We start from the raw sequence: 16,184 nt of genomic DNA, 5'->3' as shown, positions 1-16,184 counted from the left end.
TCTGATGAGAGGAAGGGTCTGGGGGGTGAATGGAGAAGGCTGGGCAGCAGTGCTTTCCCACCCCCTCCATGCTGGCTCCAGCTGGCTACACACATGCAATTGTTTGAGGTAACCTTGGCTCTCTGGCCTAGTTGACTCTGGTTATCAGTGACCTTATGTAATGAGGATGTGCAGCAATAGCTGCATTTACCTACAGGTTAAAAGAACTGGTGCTGTTCTCCACTCAGAGCAGGAATGGGATGGCTTTGTGACAGAGTGAAACCAAATGCTGGTACAACTTCATTTGTAAAGTACTAGTGTAAATTGTTCCTGTCCCTGCCAAGGCTGCCCCATGGCAGCACTTCCCAGCCCCTGCCAATCCTCCTTCCAGCACAGTGACTGACTGGGATCAGCAGCTCCCCAAGAAGGTATTTTCTTTTTACACTTCCATGAGCCTCACAGAGACACCTCATTCTTTCACACTTTAGTGTTAATAATAACTTAATGCACAATAAAGAAAAGGGTAAATCTGCAAATGGACTACCAGGCATTTTCTTTTATCCATGTCCAAAATTCTTCAGAGGTGGTGGTATCTGTTGGGGCCCCAGAGCTGGACACAGACACCATCTGGAGTACTGTATCCAACTGTGGAGTTCCCAGTACAAGAAAGATGTGGATGTGTTCGAAGGAGTCCAGAGGAGAACCACTAGATTGATCATGGGACTGAAACACCCTCCCCATAAAGACAGGCTGAGCTGGGGCCATTCAGCCTGGAAAAGAAGAGGCTCCAGGGAGACCTTATAACACCTTCCAGTACCTTAAAGGGGGCTACAATGAGGCTAGAGAGGAACTTTTCACAATGGTGTGACAAGACAAGGAGGAATGGCCTTAAACTGAAAAGGGCAGGTTTAGATCAGATATTAGGAAGATGGTCTGTGCTGTGAGGGTGGTGAGGCACTGGCACAGGTTGCCCAAAGAAGTTGTGGATGCCCCATCCCTGGATGTGTTCAAGGCCAGGCTGGATGGGGCTCTGAGCAACCTGGTGCAATGGAAGGTTCCCTGCCCATGGCAGGGGAGTTGGAACTGGATGATCTTTAAGGTCCCTCCAAACTCCAACCATTCAACAGTTGAACTCTAACTAATTAATAGCAAGATGCAACAAGTCTGAAGTAATGTACAGCATATTATAGCATCTCAAGTGACACAAGATTTGTGAAGTGAGATACCTCTGGCCTTTCTAACACAGGAAAAATATTACTAAATATAGCCAAATGCATTTTTTCACAGACTCCAAGGAATAGATGGTATATGGATGTTTGGAAATAGGCATTTTTCATTATAATCCCATGTTTGAAATGGGCTAACCTTAGGAATATAGTATAAAATTAGTTCCAGGAGAGTAAACCTAGCAAAGATAATAGATGTTGGTGTTCTTTATCAGAATCTCTTGATCATGGAAATGTGACAAATAGGTTATACTTCTAGGCTGAGGGGAATTAACATGTGTTTAAAATGGATGTAAAATATGTCCCTTTCGCAGACAAAAATCACACAGCACAGGTACTCAAAAACTGAAATACATCTCTGGCTTTGAAATGATAGTTGTCTTTCTAGAGTAGCTTCTTGAAAATGTCATGTGAGATTAGATCTGTTCACTGTTGTGTTGGTAAGCATACACATGCCCTGCAAAGGGCTGTTTTTGTTTCAAGAGTTTATGGTCTCAAGCAAGGTTTTCAAAGACAACTGCTCATTTTTGATACCTTTTACAAAGACCTTGCTTTCAGAAAACACTGGATACATACTGTTAGAAAACCAGAGTCCTTAGAAGAGCCTTGAGCTGAGCACAAAAAATTATGCAGGTAATGAGGAAGAATAGGTGCTTCTAAAACCCTGTCCTAGGACAAAGTGAGAAGAGAAGAATCAGGCTAGATGACCACTAAATCCTCAGTTTGCTTGCTCTAAAGGCAGAGCTTGACAGAACTACTACAATCCCCTTGCTCAGTGTCACCAGTGGTATCCAGACCCCTCTGCAAGGTGCCCTGCACAGCTCAAAGGGGTTGTGCTCCCTCTGCAGTGTGGATGGGGCTCAGGTTGGGATCAGTTCCATTTCTCCTCATTCATGGGTTTCTGTCTGAAGGGCCAGCTGGCTCCCTTCAGACTTAACTACAAGTACAAGCTAATGGCTGAGACAATGGGGATGATTGGGGAATTTCAGCCTGAGTGCAATCCTGAGACATGACCTGATATAATTAGCTAATTTAGCCATTTTATTTTAGTCCTCCAACTCTGTGGCTAGGCAAGGTATTTTCCATTGCTTGGGAGAGCTTTTCAAATTTTCCCTTCTTTGCAGCAGATGAGCTCAAAGAAAGCCCTGTTTCTCCTTTGTGAGACAGGCCTGTCTCTGTTGAGGCTACACAGATGGGAAACATCCTTTGGTTCACCTGAAAGCAAGCATTTTTTAGATTAAGTACCTCTTTGCTGCTCTCCAGTCTTAAAACCTCACCATGGAGATGCCATTTGTCTTCAAACTTGCTTAATGTCACCATTGCTTTCTTTTCTGTCCTGGGGGATGTGGTCAGTTATCTGTCTCAACCAGCTGAAGGCTCAAAACCTTCCTGTACGTTCTTCCATGGAGTGAAACAGTTGCTAGGTCCCAAACGTGCACCTCTCTCAGGCCACTACTGATGTGTGTATTTCATGTAGTAGATGACAGTAGGTAGTGTTGGGAACATTGCCCTAGAGAACCTGGAAAATAAAAGCAAGGCAACTGTAAAAACAGAAATCAAGAGTAGCACTGTAATCAGGTAGATACGCCTACATAAGGAGGGAAATAATTAAGTGCAGCAGTGCAAAACCTGAGGGCAGCCCCCCCCTGCTGCGGGGGAGGGCTGCCCTAGAACCGGAACACGCAGGATGGTAATTCCATGGCCACGAGCTGTGGGGCTGGTCAGACGCGGTCCTTGTAGAAGCGTTGCAGGTTTAGAAAGGCAGCTGTTTGGTTCCTGGTTCCATGGTGTTTTTATTGAGGAAAATAGGGGTGGAGTGGGGAGACTGGGGAGGGGGAAGGGAAGGCAAGGGAGGGTGCAGGCTCCATACGAGTCCAGAACCAAAGAGGGCCGTTCCAGATCTGGCTGGGGTTTTTATCTCTAGGGATGGGGGCGGTCCTGACTCACATCCAGTCAGAAGGGGTCAGGGGGGCGGGGTCAGGGACAGGAAGGACACACGTTACAACAAATCCACTTTTTCTCTTATACAAAAGGAAAAAAAATTTTTCTAGTTCAGAGTCTTTTGGAGCTGGTAGAAATTTCTTCAGTAGGGCTGGAGTTGAAGCTGCTTGGCTGAGATCAGGTGTATCTTGCTGCTCTGCTGTGCGACGGGGCTGTGCTGTCTGCTGTGCCCCCCCCAGCTTTGACGTGCAGGGAGAGGGGCAGAGCTTACACACAGCGAAAGACACAGGGATTTTGGGAGAAGCAAATTTTTAGAGAGCATGGTAGAGGGGCTATTTGGGGAAGAAGAGGGTAGGAAAAAAGGGGGTGAGGAGTGATTTTTTAAGGGTGATGGTACAAGGGGGGAACTGGCAAGGTGCCTGAGAGAATCAGTAGCAACTCAGCGTCTTTTTTGACGGGATGCAGCCTTGTTAGTTACCTCCTTATCAGAATGGGAGGGAAGAAGGGACATGGGAAGGAGGAAAGGTATTAATAGGGGTAAACAAAACATACTGTAACTCGAAAAAGGGTTTTAACTAAAGAAAATACCTTTCGTTTTTGAGAATTGGGCAGAGAGGGCCTTTTCCGGAAGCCCTCTCTAGCCCAATTTTCAAAATGCAACACTTGTTAATCTGTCTAAGGTTAAAATAAAAAAGAATGAGCTGGGTTTTAAAACAGAGCCCTACACCCTGCCGTGTTCTATGACTCAACCATTCACACCTCTGCACCCCCTCCCCTGGGGGGTGCCTTCAGCCATTCACACGTTTCCCACCCCCTCCCCTGGGGGGTGCCTCCAAATCACATTCATACAAACATTTACTCCTCCTCTGCTGCAAACTACACCTTTAGCAGAGGTCCAGGGTCGGAAAATTTCCCTGAATAGGCACTGTAGGCGCTATCGGCTCACCCCCAGAGCCTCTCTTACTCTTGGGTAGACTTTTGCCGACTGACAAGACTGGTCACCGCTTTCCGGTCCCTTGCAGCCCTCTTCGTCACTGTTTTATCCTCAGCAACTCAATACAGACTTCACAAGCTTTCTACAAGTCCCTTCAGGGTCCTCTTCTTGGGACTCGCCTGTGTCTTTAGAGAGTCTCACAGCTCGCGGCCGCCGCGTGTGCTGCACAGCAGAGATGGTGTTTGGCTGTGCAGAGTTGGTCTCACCGGGGAGGGGCGCCCGCGACACAAAATGGCGGCTCACAAGATGGCGGCGCCCATGTGCGGGCCACGCGGCCAGGGTGGTCTCCGTCTGCAGTGCAGGCAGCGTCCCGCCGCGTCGGCGGCTCCCCGCCGTGCGTTCGCTGCTCCGCCGCAGCCCCGCGCGGGCTGGCGGGGAGGCGTGGGCCCCGCGGGCCGGCGGCGAGCTCAGCCCGGCCCGGCGCGGCCGCACCGCTGGCCCCGCCGTTCCCCGAGCACCGCCGGCTCCCGCCGCCCCCCAGCTCCTGCGGGCTCCGCTGCTCCCTGGCGTGTCTTACCGATGCCCGCATTCTCCACCACTTGCAGCAGTGCAAAACCTGAGGGCAGCCCCCCCCTGCTGCGGGGGAGGGCTGCCCTAGAACCGGAACACGCAGGATGGTAATTCCATGGCCACGAGCTGTGGGGCTGGTCAGACGCGGTCCTTGTAGAAGCGTTGCAGGTTTAGAAAGGCAGCTGTTTGGTTCCTGGTTCCCATGGTGTTTTTATTGAGGAAAATAGGGGTGGAGTGGGGAGACTGGGGAGGGGGAAGGGAAGGCAAGGGAGGGTGCAGGCTCCATACGAGTCCAGAACCAAAGAGGGCCGTTCCAGATCTGGCTGGGGTTTTTATCTCTAGGGATGGGGGGCGGTCCTGACTCACATCCAGTCAGAAGGGGTCAGGGGGGCGGGGTCAGGGACAGGAAGGACACACGTTACAACAATTAAGGAAACTGGTTTTTGGTGTTCCTCTATTTCATTGGGCATATTTAAACTGAGGGGTCAAGTGCTCATGGCAGGGAGTGGGCAGTTTTTTTAGTCTTGTGAAATACCTACTGATTTATCATCCCATCCTTTCTCTGCTCAATCAGTCCTTCATGTCCATTGCTACAAGAGTTTGGGGACAGGCAAATATGGGCAAAGTGACAACTTGGCAGAGCCAGTCAGCCCACACCCCACAGAGAAGAGCCTACCAGGCATGATTTTGAAGGAGAGAGAAGCAGAAATCCACTGCCAGCCTGAGTTTCAGCTGATGTGAATGCTGCCTTGGCAGCATCAGTATCCCATTAGCTTCACAATTAGGAGTCTCGCCCAAAACCGCCAACAATCCAGCTTTTCCCACACATACAGATATATGCATTCATGAAAGGAACAGGATATCAGCTGGGAAGGGTGCAAAGCCCATCCTGAGGAGTCCTACCCCAGCACTGCCCTGGTCAGAGATGTGGTCTGTAAAACTGGTGATGGGGGAGGGCTGTGTGATAAACAAAGCTGCATCCCAAAACATTTTAGTGGTGGACTTGGCAGTGCTGGGTTAACAGTTGGATTTAATGATCATAAAGGTCTTTTCCAACCTAAATGATTCTATGATTCCATGAAATAACAGTGAACTTGTCTCTGCATGGCTCCCCAGCCCCAGAAGCCCGAGCCTGTGATGGATTTACAAGCATTTATGTGCTATACACTGAATTAACAACTGAATATGCTTCAGTGTGAGCAGTTCTGCACAGGGACTCATCTCACGTTCAGAAAGGCAGAACAAGGGGCACAAATCCCCATCAGAAAATGTACAAGCTTAAAAACATTTATGTTGGAAAAGGCTTTGGGAGATGGTTCCAGTAACTGTGCTCAAAGCAGGGCCATGTCAGGTTGTGTGGGGCTTCATCTGGTTGAGTTGCAGATATCTCTGTAGGTGGAGGACCCTGAATCTGGTCAGGCAACTTGGTCCAAATTGTAACCACCCTCACTTGGAAGATTTTTTCCTTGCATCTAACAGGAATATCTCTTGTTGCTTCTTGTGCCCATTGCCTCTTGTCCTTTGGCTATGCTTCTTGAAGAAAAGTTTGGGTGGAGGGGAGGAGAAGTTACAAGTAACCTCCACATTCTCTTCCTTTATGGTGTGATGGCTGCACACCTCTGTTTTCAGACACAGAACAGCAGCCACCAACACTGAGTGTGCTGTACTGCTTTGCAGGGAAAGGAAAAACTCTGCAACCTCCTCATTATCTTATGGGGTCTGCAGGGAGGAAGGATTTGGGTCAGCTGTTTCCACATCTTCTTTGCACCAATGGCCAGTTCAAACCATCCTGGCCAGCAGAAATGGTATGGGAATATCAAATACTACTTGGGCATTTGGCAGCACCTTTCCAGCATTTGGCTATCAAGCCTTCAGTAGTTAATGCAAATCCAACCAAACAGAAGAGCTCTGGGACTCAGACTACAGGAAGAGTAAGCAGTGCTTTCACATGAGGCAATAAAATTCAAGTAGGATTTGTTAAATCATGCAATGATTGTTGGTCTGCACTTTATATTTATCTAAGGAATTGATTAAGCACTGAGTTTTTTGGTTGGTGAGTAAAGTTGATTAAAAAAAGTACTAGGGTCACAATATATATTCTAGGAGTACATTTACTAAGCTCAAACCTGACTTTTTTAGTTTTAGTTGAAATGCATGATAATTCCTTTGCTCTCTTCTACACTCACAGTCTGGTTTTGGATTTCTGTTTTGTTTCTTACAGCCCCAGCGGAGAGTTCTCCATAAGCATTTCCAGCCTCTAAAGCTGCTGTCCTGCCACTTGATACGAAAGTGAACTTTCCTTCATGAAAAAACCACAATAAGTGGCGCTGCCAGAAGGTGACCATGGAGGATTGAAGACAAACTTGAAGTAAAATCAGCATGCTCAGCTGATACATTCTGGGGAGACCTGGTTTGCTGTGGAGTAAATATGTGGTGCAAAATATCCAATGCTAATTCGTTGAAAATGGTCATTGACAGACCTTTAGCTGGAAAATTTCTTCCAGTCTTCATCACTGTGCATAACTTTTGAGTTCCCTTTAGGGGACTGTCTATGCCCTTCACTAGAAGTCCTGTTTTAGCATGGCAACTACTGGATTCTTTTATTATGTATGCAGATGGCATGATGTTTTAGGAAAAACTTACAACAATTCTCCAATCTCAGTGGATATGTTCACAATATTACACCCTGATAGGAATGTAAACGTCTTGTATGTGTTAGTTTTGCAGTCTAATGGTATTCTGTTAAACAATATCAGCACTTCATATGTGCTTTTCTCACAGAACTAGCACAGTCCATATATATATAATGGTCTTTTTTAAAAATACTGAGGATATGTTTCAGTGTTTGTGCTGAGACTGCATCCAAACTGAAGCCCAGTACTAGCATCCCTTCACTGATTCACAGTAGGTTGTGTAGATAGGTTTGCACGTGGCAGAGATGTGACTTCTTTTATCAAGACTTAGAGAGCAGCTGTCACAGAGGTAGCCAAGAACAGGGTAGGTTGAATGAGCTGTGGGACACTGTGTCTGCTCTCCCTCACCCACCAAATATCAAAGGTTCTTGTTTCTAGTCTGCCAGTGTGTTTTCTAACTCAGCAAGGGAGAGGCAAGGGAGAGAGCCTTTCTCAGACGTGTGTGTGACCCTGTGTTTGGTCTGCAATAAAACCAGAATAAACTGGAAGAATTTAGGTTCCTTATGCTGGCCACCACTTATGTTTTGGGCAGGGCTGGGAAATTGTAGTCCAAACCAAACTCTCTAAAAAGGTAAAGTGTAAGATTATACTTTTAAGGAGCAAGACACTCCCTTTGGAGAGGGCAGATTTCTTCATTAACTTTTTCCACTTTCTACCCAAAACAGTATTTTGGTAGGAACTGGGAATAAGCAAATGGTTCCAATAAGCCTTTCAATATACTGTAGCAGGCTCAAGACTGTTGCATTCAATCTGAACGTTGTTTTTTGTTCAGTCTCTGAATGGCTGACCTCATCACTGGTTGTATCACAGCTGGCTGTGGTACTGTTTCTTCCGTAGGGACTCAGTGGAATTAGTGTCTGTCCCTTACATCAGGACCTTCTTGGCACACTCTTTATAATGAACTGATGTCATCAACATACTGAGGGGGCTTACCTATTTGTTCCTTCTTTCTTTAAAATCAAAGGTAGCTTTCTTGTGTACTTAAAGACTGTCACTCTCTCCAGCCTGATAAACAGGTACTGTAGAGTTGCTGTTAGCATTTATTCCAAACTGAGGGTGAGACAATGCTGTGTGAAGATGGAGAGAATGTGCAGCTAGAGTAAGTCAAAGGCACATTTCTGAAGGAAGCTCCTGTGTAGTTTATAATTCTTAAAAACTATTGTGCAGTTCATTGCTAGGGAATGGAAGGTCAACCACTGAGGGTGCCTGTACAACACAGATAATTATCTTCAGGGTTTAATTTTTTTCAGATGGTTATGGGCTTAGGTTTCAGCTCTCCACCCATCTCAGATTCAGCATGGTGGATACTGCTATAGTATTCAGTCCAAAAGCAAATTATTTCTACTGGTGACCAAGATTTTCAGAAGTTGCTAGTGATTTTTAATGGTTTGGGTCTTTCCATGGGTTCTCAAATGGAGCTCCCAAGAATTACAGAGCAGTAAGCTTCTACATTCTCTTTTTGAAAATCCTGGTCCCTAATTTCAAATTAATTGGTGTAAAAATTCTCCTTAAAACATAAGGATCTTTGCCAATTGCAACATTTGCACTTTTTAGAGCTTTTCATAGGGTTGCAGGTTGGAATCAGATACCAATAGAGCTGGCCATGTGCATGGCACAGGTCCACTGTAAGCTTCAGCAAATTTTACAGCTCTTTCTGCTACAGGTTTTAAAAATGCACTCTGGCAACTGACACCAATTTCACGTTGGTAAAGCAATTAAAAACAAAATACTTTGATTGATATGGTAAATTAAAAAGAGAATGCTATACTTCTACAGTAGGAATTATCTTATTTTACTACCCAGTGAAAAAATCCAGAATAATTTGAATGATAAACGAAGAGTTTATCAGAGAGTGTTATCTTAAAAGGGTGTATGAGAAGAAGTTGCGTTAGGCAGAGAGCCACTAGAAGCTTTTTTTGTATCAATGTTAGTTTTGAACATCTTCCAGTATATGGGCATGAATTTAGATGTGTGCACTTCTCCTGTTAAAACAGTTTGTTTTAAAAGCTTCCCAGGATTTTAGCTATGGTGACCTAGAAAAGCAGTGTTATAGGCCCTGAGAAATGTGAAAATCAAGTCCAGACCCTTGAGTAGCCAGACTCGGAGAGAAGTCTGCTGTAGGTGCCTATTGGACAAACCTCCTTTGAAGCTGGTGAGGTCTCCATCCTGCAGCCAGCCTATGCATGTGGATAACTGCAAGCATAGCTCCCCCGAGCCCCGTGACACTTCTCATATGTGTAACTGTCTGCCAGAGCCATAAGGAAATAACTGTACTTTTTGGCTTGTATTTAACTATTCATTGTGTTTGGGTTTTTTTAATCACTGTTATTCTCCCAAAGTAGGCCATGCTTCCTCAGGGATATTTATGAAATTGTTCTACATCTCCTGAACAACTATCTGGATCCCAGCGTATTCTTCTGAAAAGTTTTTAATATAAATAAACATGTGGGAGAGATTTGTGTTGTTATGAATGGGGGCAGGTACTGTGTTCTCGGAAAGGCTGTTGAGTGCAGACAATCAAGTCTATTGCATTTTTTATGCCGAACACCTTATTAATAGCAGACATATCCGCTTTTGCCTGGGTCGCAGGAACAGTTCAGGGGAAGGAATGTTTTATCTCTAGTCAATAAATCATTTATGTCCAGAGTGCCAAAGACCAAGTCAACATGAAAGGGAGCAAATAAGTTATTCCGGCAAAGGAAGTGAATTTAAATATGCTCAGAGCCATTAGTTCAGTGCAAAAGAGTGGAAGAGTAATGCTGTTTTCATAAAGCAGCCATTATCAGCCGGTGGAGATAGATAAATTTGTGAAGGCCACGCTGCTGTTCCATTGATCACCAGTTATTATCTCTGAGACAAGGCAGGACCCTGTTCCCTGTGCAGACCTGCAGCCTCCCTCCCAGCCTGGAGCCTCTGCCTGCCCCCATGCTCACCTGGTTTCTTTGTGTGCAGGTTGCAGCATCAGACCCTGATAAGAATCCCTGTCAGAAGCTCAGCCATTCTGAGGGCTTCCCACTGTGAGAAGTCCTCCACTAGAAACCTGAAGGAATTGCTCACCCCAGAGAGCACGGGGCAGCTGAGGGCATCCTTTGCACTGTTTTGTTCCTTGTTTTTTTGCATCTGGGTGGTTTTCTGTGCTCAACACCCACCATTTATTCCGTTTAGGGAAAGGCATCTTTCCAGGAGGGGAGTTTGAAAAAGCTCCCCAAGCTCTTTGGTTTTGCTTGTCCAGATGCATGGTAATGCTGCACCAGTGAGTTCATCCCTCCCTGTCTCTTCCTTAGGGTAAGTGTTGTCACTCAACAGCAGCTGCAAGGTCATTGAGGAAATGTACCATTAAAAATTACAAAATTCTGGGTTTGCCCTGAATTTTTGGAAGACCCCATGCCAGGCTCTGGCAGACTTACATTGGCACTACTCCATCACAGTCTCCAGAGATGTGTTGATTAGTGCAAGCCAAGGAGCCAGGATCGAGGTGGGGTTTTTAGTCATCACTGAAATGAACCTCCCTCCACCTGCCACAAAGCCAAAAGATCTGCATTATTCAAAATCAAGCAAAGTAAAATCCTGCCTCTTTCACATTGGTCCCCTTCAACAGTTACCATCTCTGCCATCAGAGTCTCCTTGAAGAGCTCCACTGCAGGACTGCAATTGATCCTGGTGTATATAGGCTGTCAATAAGATTTTAATTTTAAAAAGAGAAAGTCCTTTGGTGTAATTAAAATTGATGGGTGAGGGGAAAATATTACCAGCATTACCTGCAACCTGAATTAGTAACATTCAGGAGAGTAATCTGGAGTGCAAAAAAACCCACCAACATAATATATGGGTGATTAGGCAGGCTTATGAGGATAAATCAGCAAGTAAGAAAAGTAGATGCTTAATGAAGGAAGCCAAAAATATATGGGAACTCAGTGGCAAAATAGTTTAGGGCTGGTTACACCAAAGACTTGACATATATCCTCATAAATACCATCGAAGTTAAGTGTGGTGTTAGACAGGCCCAGCACAGAGATTGCTCACACTACATTGAAAACCCAACAAATAGTCTTGTTTTATATTTGAAAACAGTGGAAGGAGAGAGTCAGATTACACATTAAAATGTAATTCCTCCTACTCCATCAGTAATTACAGGTAATAATAAGCAGTAACTATCCAAACATAATTTTAAATTTGTAGAACCATTAACTGAATCCAAAAGTGAAGAAAACTTGCTGAGGACTCCTCAGAACCAGAAAGCATAAAGGAAGCTTCAAATGACACGAAACTCACAATAATGCAAAAAAAAAGAGTGGTTTGATCCAGAAAACTGTAGGCTTATTAGCTTCCTATCAGTCTTAGGCAAAATCATGGAAAAGTTGACATGGTATGATCATTAGAGCAATTAAAAATTTTTATAACGCTCCAAATTATTTAATAGAACTGTACCATGCCAAATAATATCAAAGGATTGTTGAGAAAAGAAGCTCTGCTGGCATACCATACTTAGCCTCCTATAGAGCATTTGATTCTGATAAAGAACAAAATAGTACAATGCAAAATCAATATCACCCATATTAAGTGGATTAAAACTGATTACAGGCTAGATCACAAAAAATAGCTGTAAACATGAATTTTCCTTAGTGAGACTTTTTCTGATGAGCTCCTCCCAAGGTATGCTCTATTTTCAATATACCTTCCAGGGAAAGAAAATTACAGTTGGCAACAGCCAGAGATGACAAAAACAGGGGCGCAGTAAGCAGTGATATGAGCAGGTCAGTGGTGGAGAATAATCTGGAGGACAGCAAAGTTAAAAATCCAGGAGAGATGGCAGCAAGTCCATGATGGAGAGTATGTCTGCAATAATACAGTGGCTGTAAAGGTTTCATAAATTATCCATTCAGCATCAGCCCCAGAGATGCTCTTGCCAGCTGGGATGTAGGACCTGGAAACAGTGATGCTATTCCTGTTTGTTTGGTCACTGTCAGTCTTTCAAAAAGCGTATCGACAACTTGGAAAAATTCTTTTCAATAGTTCCCAGTGTCATTCAAGGGCAGGAAAACAGGTCTTATTATAGTGTCAGACTAATGAAGCTCAAGCTATTAATTTATCAGAGGCAATTTGAAGAGGTGACTTGATCTCCGTCTGCAATCACAATCCTCTACCTGGGCAGGGAAGTGCTGTCTGAAGGCAGGTAGCTCTTCTATTTAGAAGAAAAGGGAATTATGTGCTCTACTGGTTGGAAACTGATTTCAGGCTAGAAATTAAGTGCAAATACTCAACAGGGAGGATGATTACCCGTGGAGACAACTTACTTAGTTACCTGGCATGTTCTCCATCACATAGAGTCTTTAAATGTATGCAGAGTATTTTTCTAAGTCAATAAGCTCTACCTCAAACTGAAATCCAGGCTCGGTGCAGCAATTACTGGATGAAGTTATTAGGCATGTGTTATGCAAGGATTAGACTAGATCATCAGATGTAAACTTCTGAATTAAAAATATCCTGAAGTTTCCAATATTACAGGAAGGCAGGGCAATCTATATCCTTTTTCCCCCACAAAATGGTATTAAACAGCTTCTGTGGAAAGCTGTGCATTTGGTTTGAGCATCAGTAGGTTGGCTCACAGTTATAAGGTTCTGCTGCACATTATTAAAGGAAGAGAACTGGACAAGAAAGGACAACAAAACCCTTGGATGTGTCAAGAGTCTTTCATTGATAGCAGCTGGGACAAAATGCTGCATGCAAATGATGGGGCCATGTGGATGTGTAGTCAAAGCAAGCAATGACAGCTGTGGGTTTGCCTCTTAAGGGGGTAGCATTTTGCTGGCAAGAAAGAGATTTTCCTGCCTGCAACAACTGGCAGAGAAGCTGCAGTGTTGATGGAGAGGGCGATTGCATCTCTGTGCAGCTGAGCACAGTACACAAGTTCCTTGCTTCAGAGACAGCAACCCTCTGCTCTCATGATGAGCCCCATTGGAGCTGGTTAATAAAGCCCTGGAAGTGAAATTACATCAGTGGGATTACCCAGAGAAATGACAGCTGCTCCCAGCAGTGGGTTTTTGCCAGGCTGGGTCCTTTTACCATTGGCTGATTCAAGTGTTGTACTTCAGAAATAAGCAGAGGAGTACTCAGTGTCTGATTCAGATTTCACAAAACTGCTGTTGATGGGTGCAAGGCAATTGTGAACCATTGGAGTCATATTCCATGTGCTTCATGAAGTGGTGGGGAAAGCACAAACTGGGATATATGGTCTAAAGAGTAAACAGTTCACACTAACAAGGGAAACTATAAAAGCAATACTTACTGCAGATTGTTATTGAATCAACATCGAGGAGCTGAAACAAGAAGGAGCTAGCTATGGCCATAGCTATGCAGATACACATCTTTGGGGATTCTTGTTCTAATCCAATGTGAAATCCTAAAAAAATGAGTTTGGATTAGATTTGTGGTTTAAGGAGTATTGGTACATGATTGCTGCCTGACAAATAAATTCGGAGGAGTCCCTGGCTTCAGGGTGTGATACCTTATGGGTGTTCTCATGCTGCTGGGACACCTTGCAGCTCTGAAGGAGAGCATTCTGTGACAAGCATGGCTGGGCAGGGATGAAGCTGAACTTGCACATGACTGTAACATCTGCTTCTACTATAAGAGTAGGATTGACAGCATTATAATAGCATAGCCAGGCTCAGTCTAAGAATGAAATGAAAAGCTCCTTTCTGATACTAATTCCAAACATATCTAAATAGTTTTTCAGAAAAAAAAATCCTCTGTAGTTGTTGTTACACCTCTAATCACATTCCTGCTGTTAAGCATTTGCCTTGAATTTATCTATTAAATATCGTAAGTCACCAAATTAAAAAGCAAAACATAGTTTTTTTAAAAAGCAGGGAGATTGGTATTGCAGCAAAACTGCATGTAAGCAATAAGAAGCTGTGCAGGGAAGGAAAAAACCCACAAATTGTCCCATCAGATGCTTACGGGACTTGATTAGTTGGTTGGGTTTTTTTCAATATTGAGAGGGCAGCTTTGCATCTGGGCACAGGTTTTCCTTACTGAGCCAGGCTTTGGTCTCAAGACCAGATAGATAAAAGAATGTCTGGAGTCCTTTTAGCACTTTGTCTGCTTCCCTTGTATGTGAGATTCTCCTTCTCTGTGCTTCTGAGAAAGGTGGAAAAGAGATGAAGTGACAGTAGAAAAAGCAGAGGGACAGGAGCTTCCAGCCCATTCAAAGCCTCTGAGCATGGGACCCACAGCTCATCCTTCTCCCCTGAATCCAACACCACTGACCAAGGGGAGGAATGGAGCCATGCTGGGCTAACCCACAGGGAGAGCCCAGTGTTCTGTCCGTGCTGAGAGGCTCTTGCAGCCATGGCAGGAGACATTACCTGGCAGGACTGGACAATATTCTGGTAATGGGAATGACCAGCATTTCCCCCAAGAGGCTGCATGCTCTGAGGAAAAGACTCCTTTGCTTTACACTTAGCTGCAGGGATACTTGGCGAGGCTGAGAGGTGTATTTTTAAACTTCTCAGTTATTGCAGAATCTGAAAGTGGCAGGGCAGTGCTTTAGGATGTGCTGGGCTTTGCTTTCAGCTTCTTGTAGGTACTGCAGCTATCTGGACCTGCCTCAAAATTATTGTTTGTTTTTCATGAGTCTGGGTAAGATGGGAGGAATGCCTGCCTGGCTCTGCATTAGACTATAAACCAGCAAAGGGGGCTCTAAATTTGGGCTCTTCTATTTTTGGGAGTTGAATTTAAGGTTGTTTGAACTTGAACCTGAGGAAAGCAGGTAACTGACAGCTGGAATTGCAGTTACACCTGAATTGTCTCCAAAGGTTGCCTCCCAAAAAGCAGCCCATGGACAGAATCAAGTGTCAGGCCATGCTGGTGCATCCACATTGGCTGATGATGATGGACATGAGCTGCAGGGAGTGAGGGGGAGGCAGGAATTAAGGTCCTGGGAGATCTGGTCACCTGATGCAGGACAGATGGATGCAGAAAGGCTGACTGCAAGCCCATGGCCATGGTCAGGACAGTCACCTGAAGCCAGCAAGTTGTGTCTGGTCCTGCTGCCTTTGGACTCAGTTCTGGTTTACATTCACTAAGGGAATACCCCAAGCCAGCAATCTCTTTTGTTGTTAACTTGGTTGATAATCTAAGAAGATGCCAGCACTCTAACGCTTATAAAGTGACACACTGTTACTCCCAGTACATCTATGGCTGAACGTTTTAATGATGGAGCCAAATGAGGTGGCATGAGACAAAAGTGTGCCTTTTTGTTTGATGTACACTGCGTTTCCCCAGGCATCCAAGGTGTTCAGCTGCACAGCAGTGCTTTTTTCCCAAAACAGAAATTATCATGCAGTCTAATTTTTAGAATACAAAGTGGCCATCACTGTTAATTCCACCTTACAGTTTTTATATTCAGTCTTCAGTTTTCAAAAATCAACAAAAAATAAAGCCCGGGTGGGAGGGAGGAGTTCTTTTAAACAATAAAATTAAAATCAATATCAAGTTTTTGGTATCTTTGGGCATGATCTCTGGAAGCTTTGGGTATCTGCTTTATCATTTTGTATATTGGACAATTTTGTACTCTGCATTGTTTGACTTCATTTGTGCATGGCAATGTATTAAAACATGGAATTTTTATTATACAGTATAAGTATTTTGTTTGATTTAAACAAGGTCAAGCTTGATCCAGTTCATGAACAGGAGGGGGGAAAAAACCAGGTTTTTTCTAGCAACAACTCTCACCTGACAGTCTGACCATTCTCATTCAAGTGGTTTGCAGCTCCTATAGATGGAAAGAGCTTTTTGCTCACCCACAAGTCTCCTTCCCCAGGTGCTGGGTCTGTGCAG

At 44.5% G+C, this 16,184-nt stretch overlaps 1 protein-coding gene across 1 annotated transcript in view; it reads left to right on the top strand.

The window, feature by feature from the left end:
* SAMD12 (sterile alpha motif domain containing 12) overlaps nt 1-15,979 on the top strand; it is a 176,400-nt gene extending 160,421 nt beyond the window's left edge. Inside the window, exon 5 of the mRNA XM_085053448.1 lies at nt 6,872-15,979. Coding sequence (XP_084909574.1) covers nt 6,872-6,894 — 23 coding nt within the window. The 3' untranslated portion in view covers nt 6,895-15,979. The remainder of the gene's footprint in view (nt 1-6,871) is intronic.
* Nucleotides 15,980-16,184: the final 205 nt, after the last annotated feature.

The sequence above is a fragment of the Lichenostomus cassidix genome, chromosome 2 (genome assembly GCF_008360975.1).
Source record: "Lichenostomus cassidix isolate B80296 chromosome 2, HeHo_3.0, whole genome shotgun sequence".
Classification (NCBI taxonomy): Eukaryota; Metazoa; Chordata; class Aves; order Passeriformes; family Meliphagidae; genus Lichenostomus; species Lichenostomus cassidix.
Note: the sequence above shows the minus strand (reverse complement) of the source record. Positions and strands in the feature narration are given on the sequence as shown.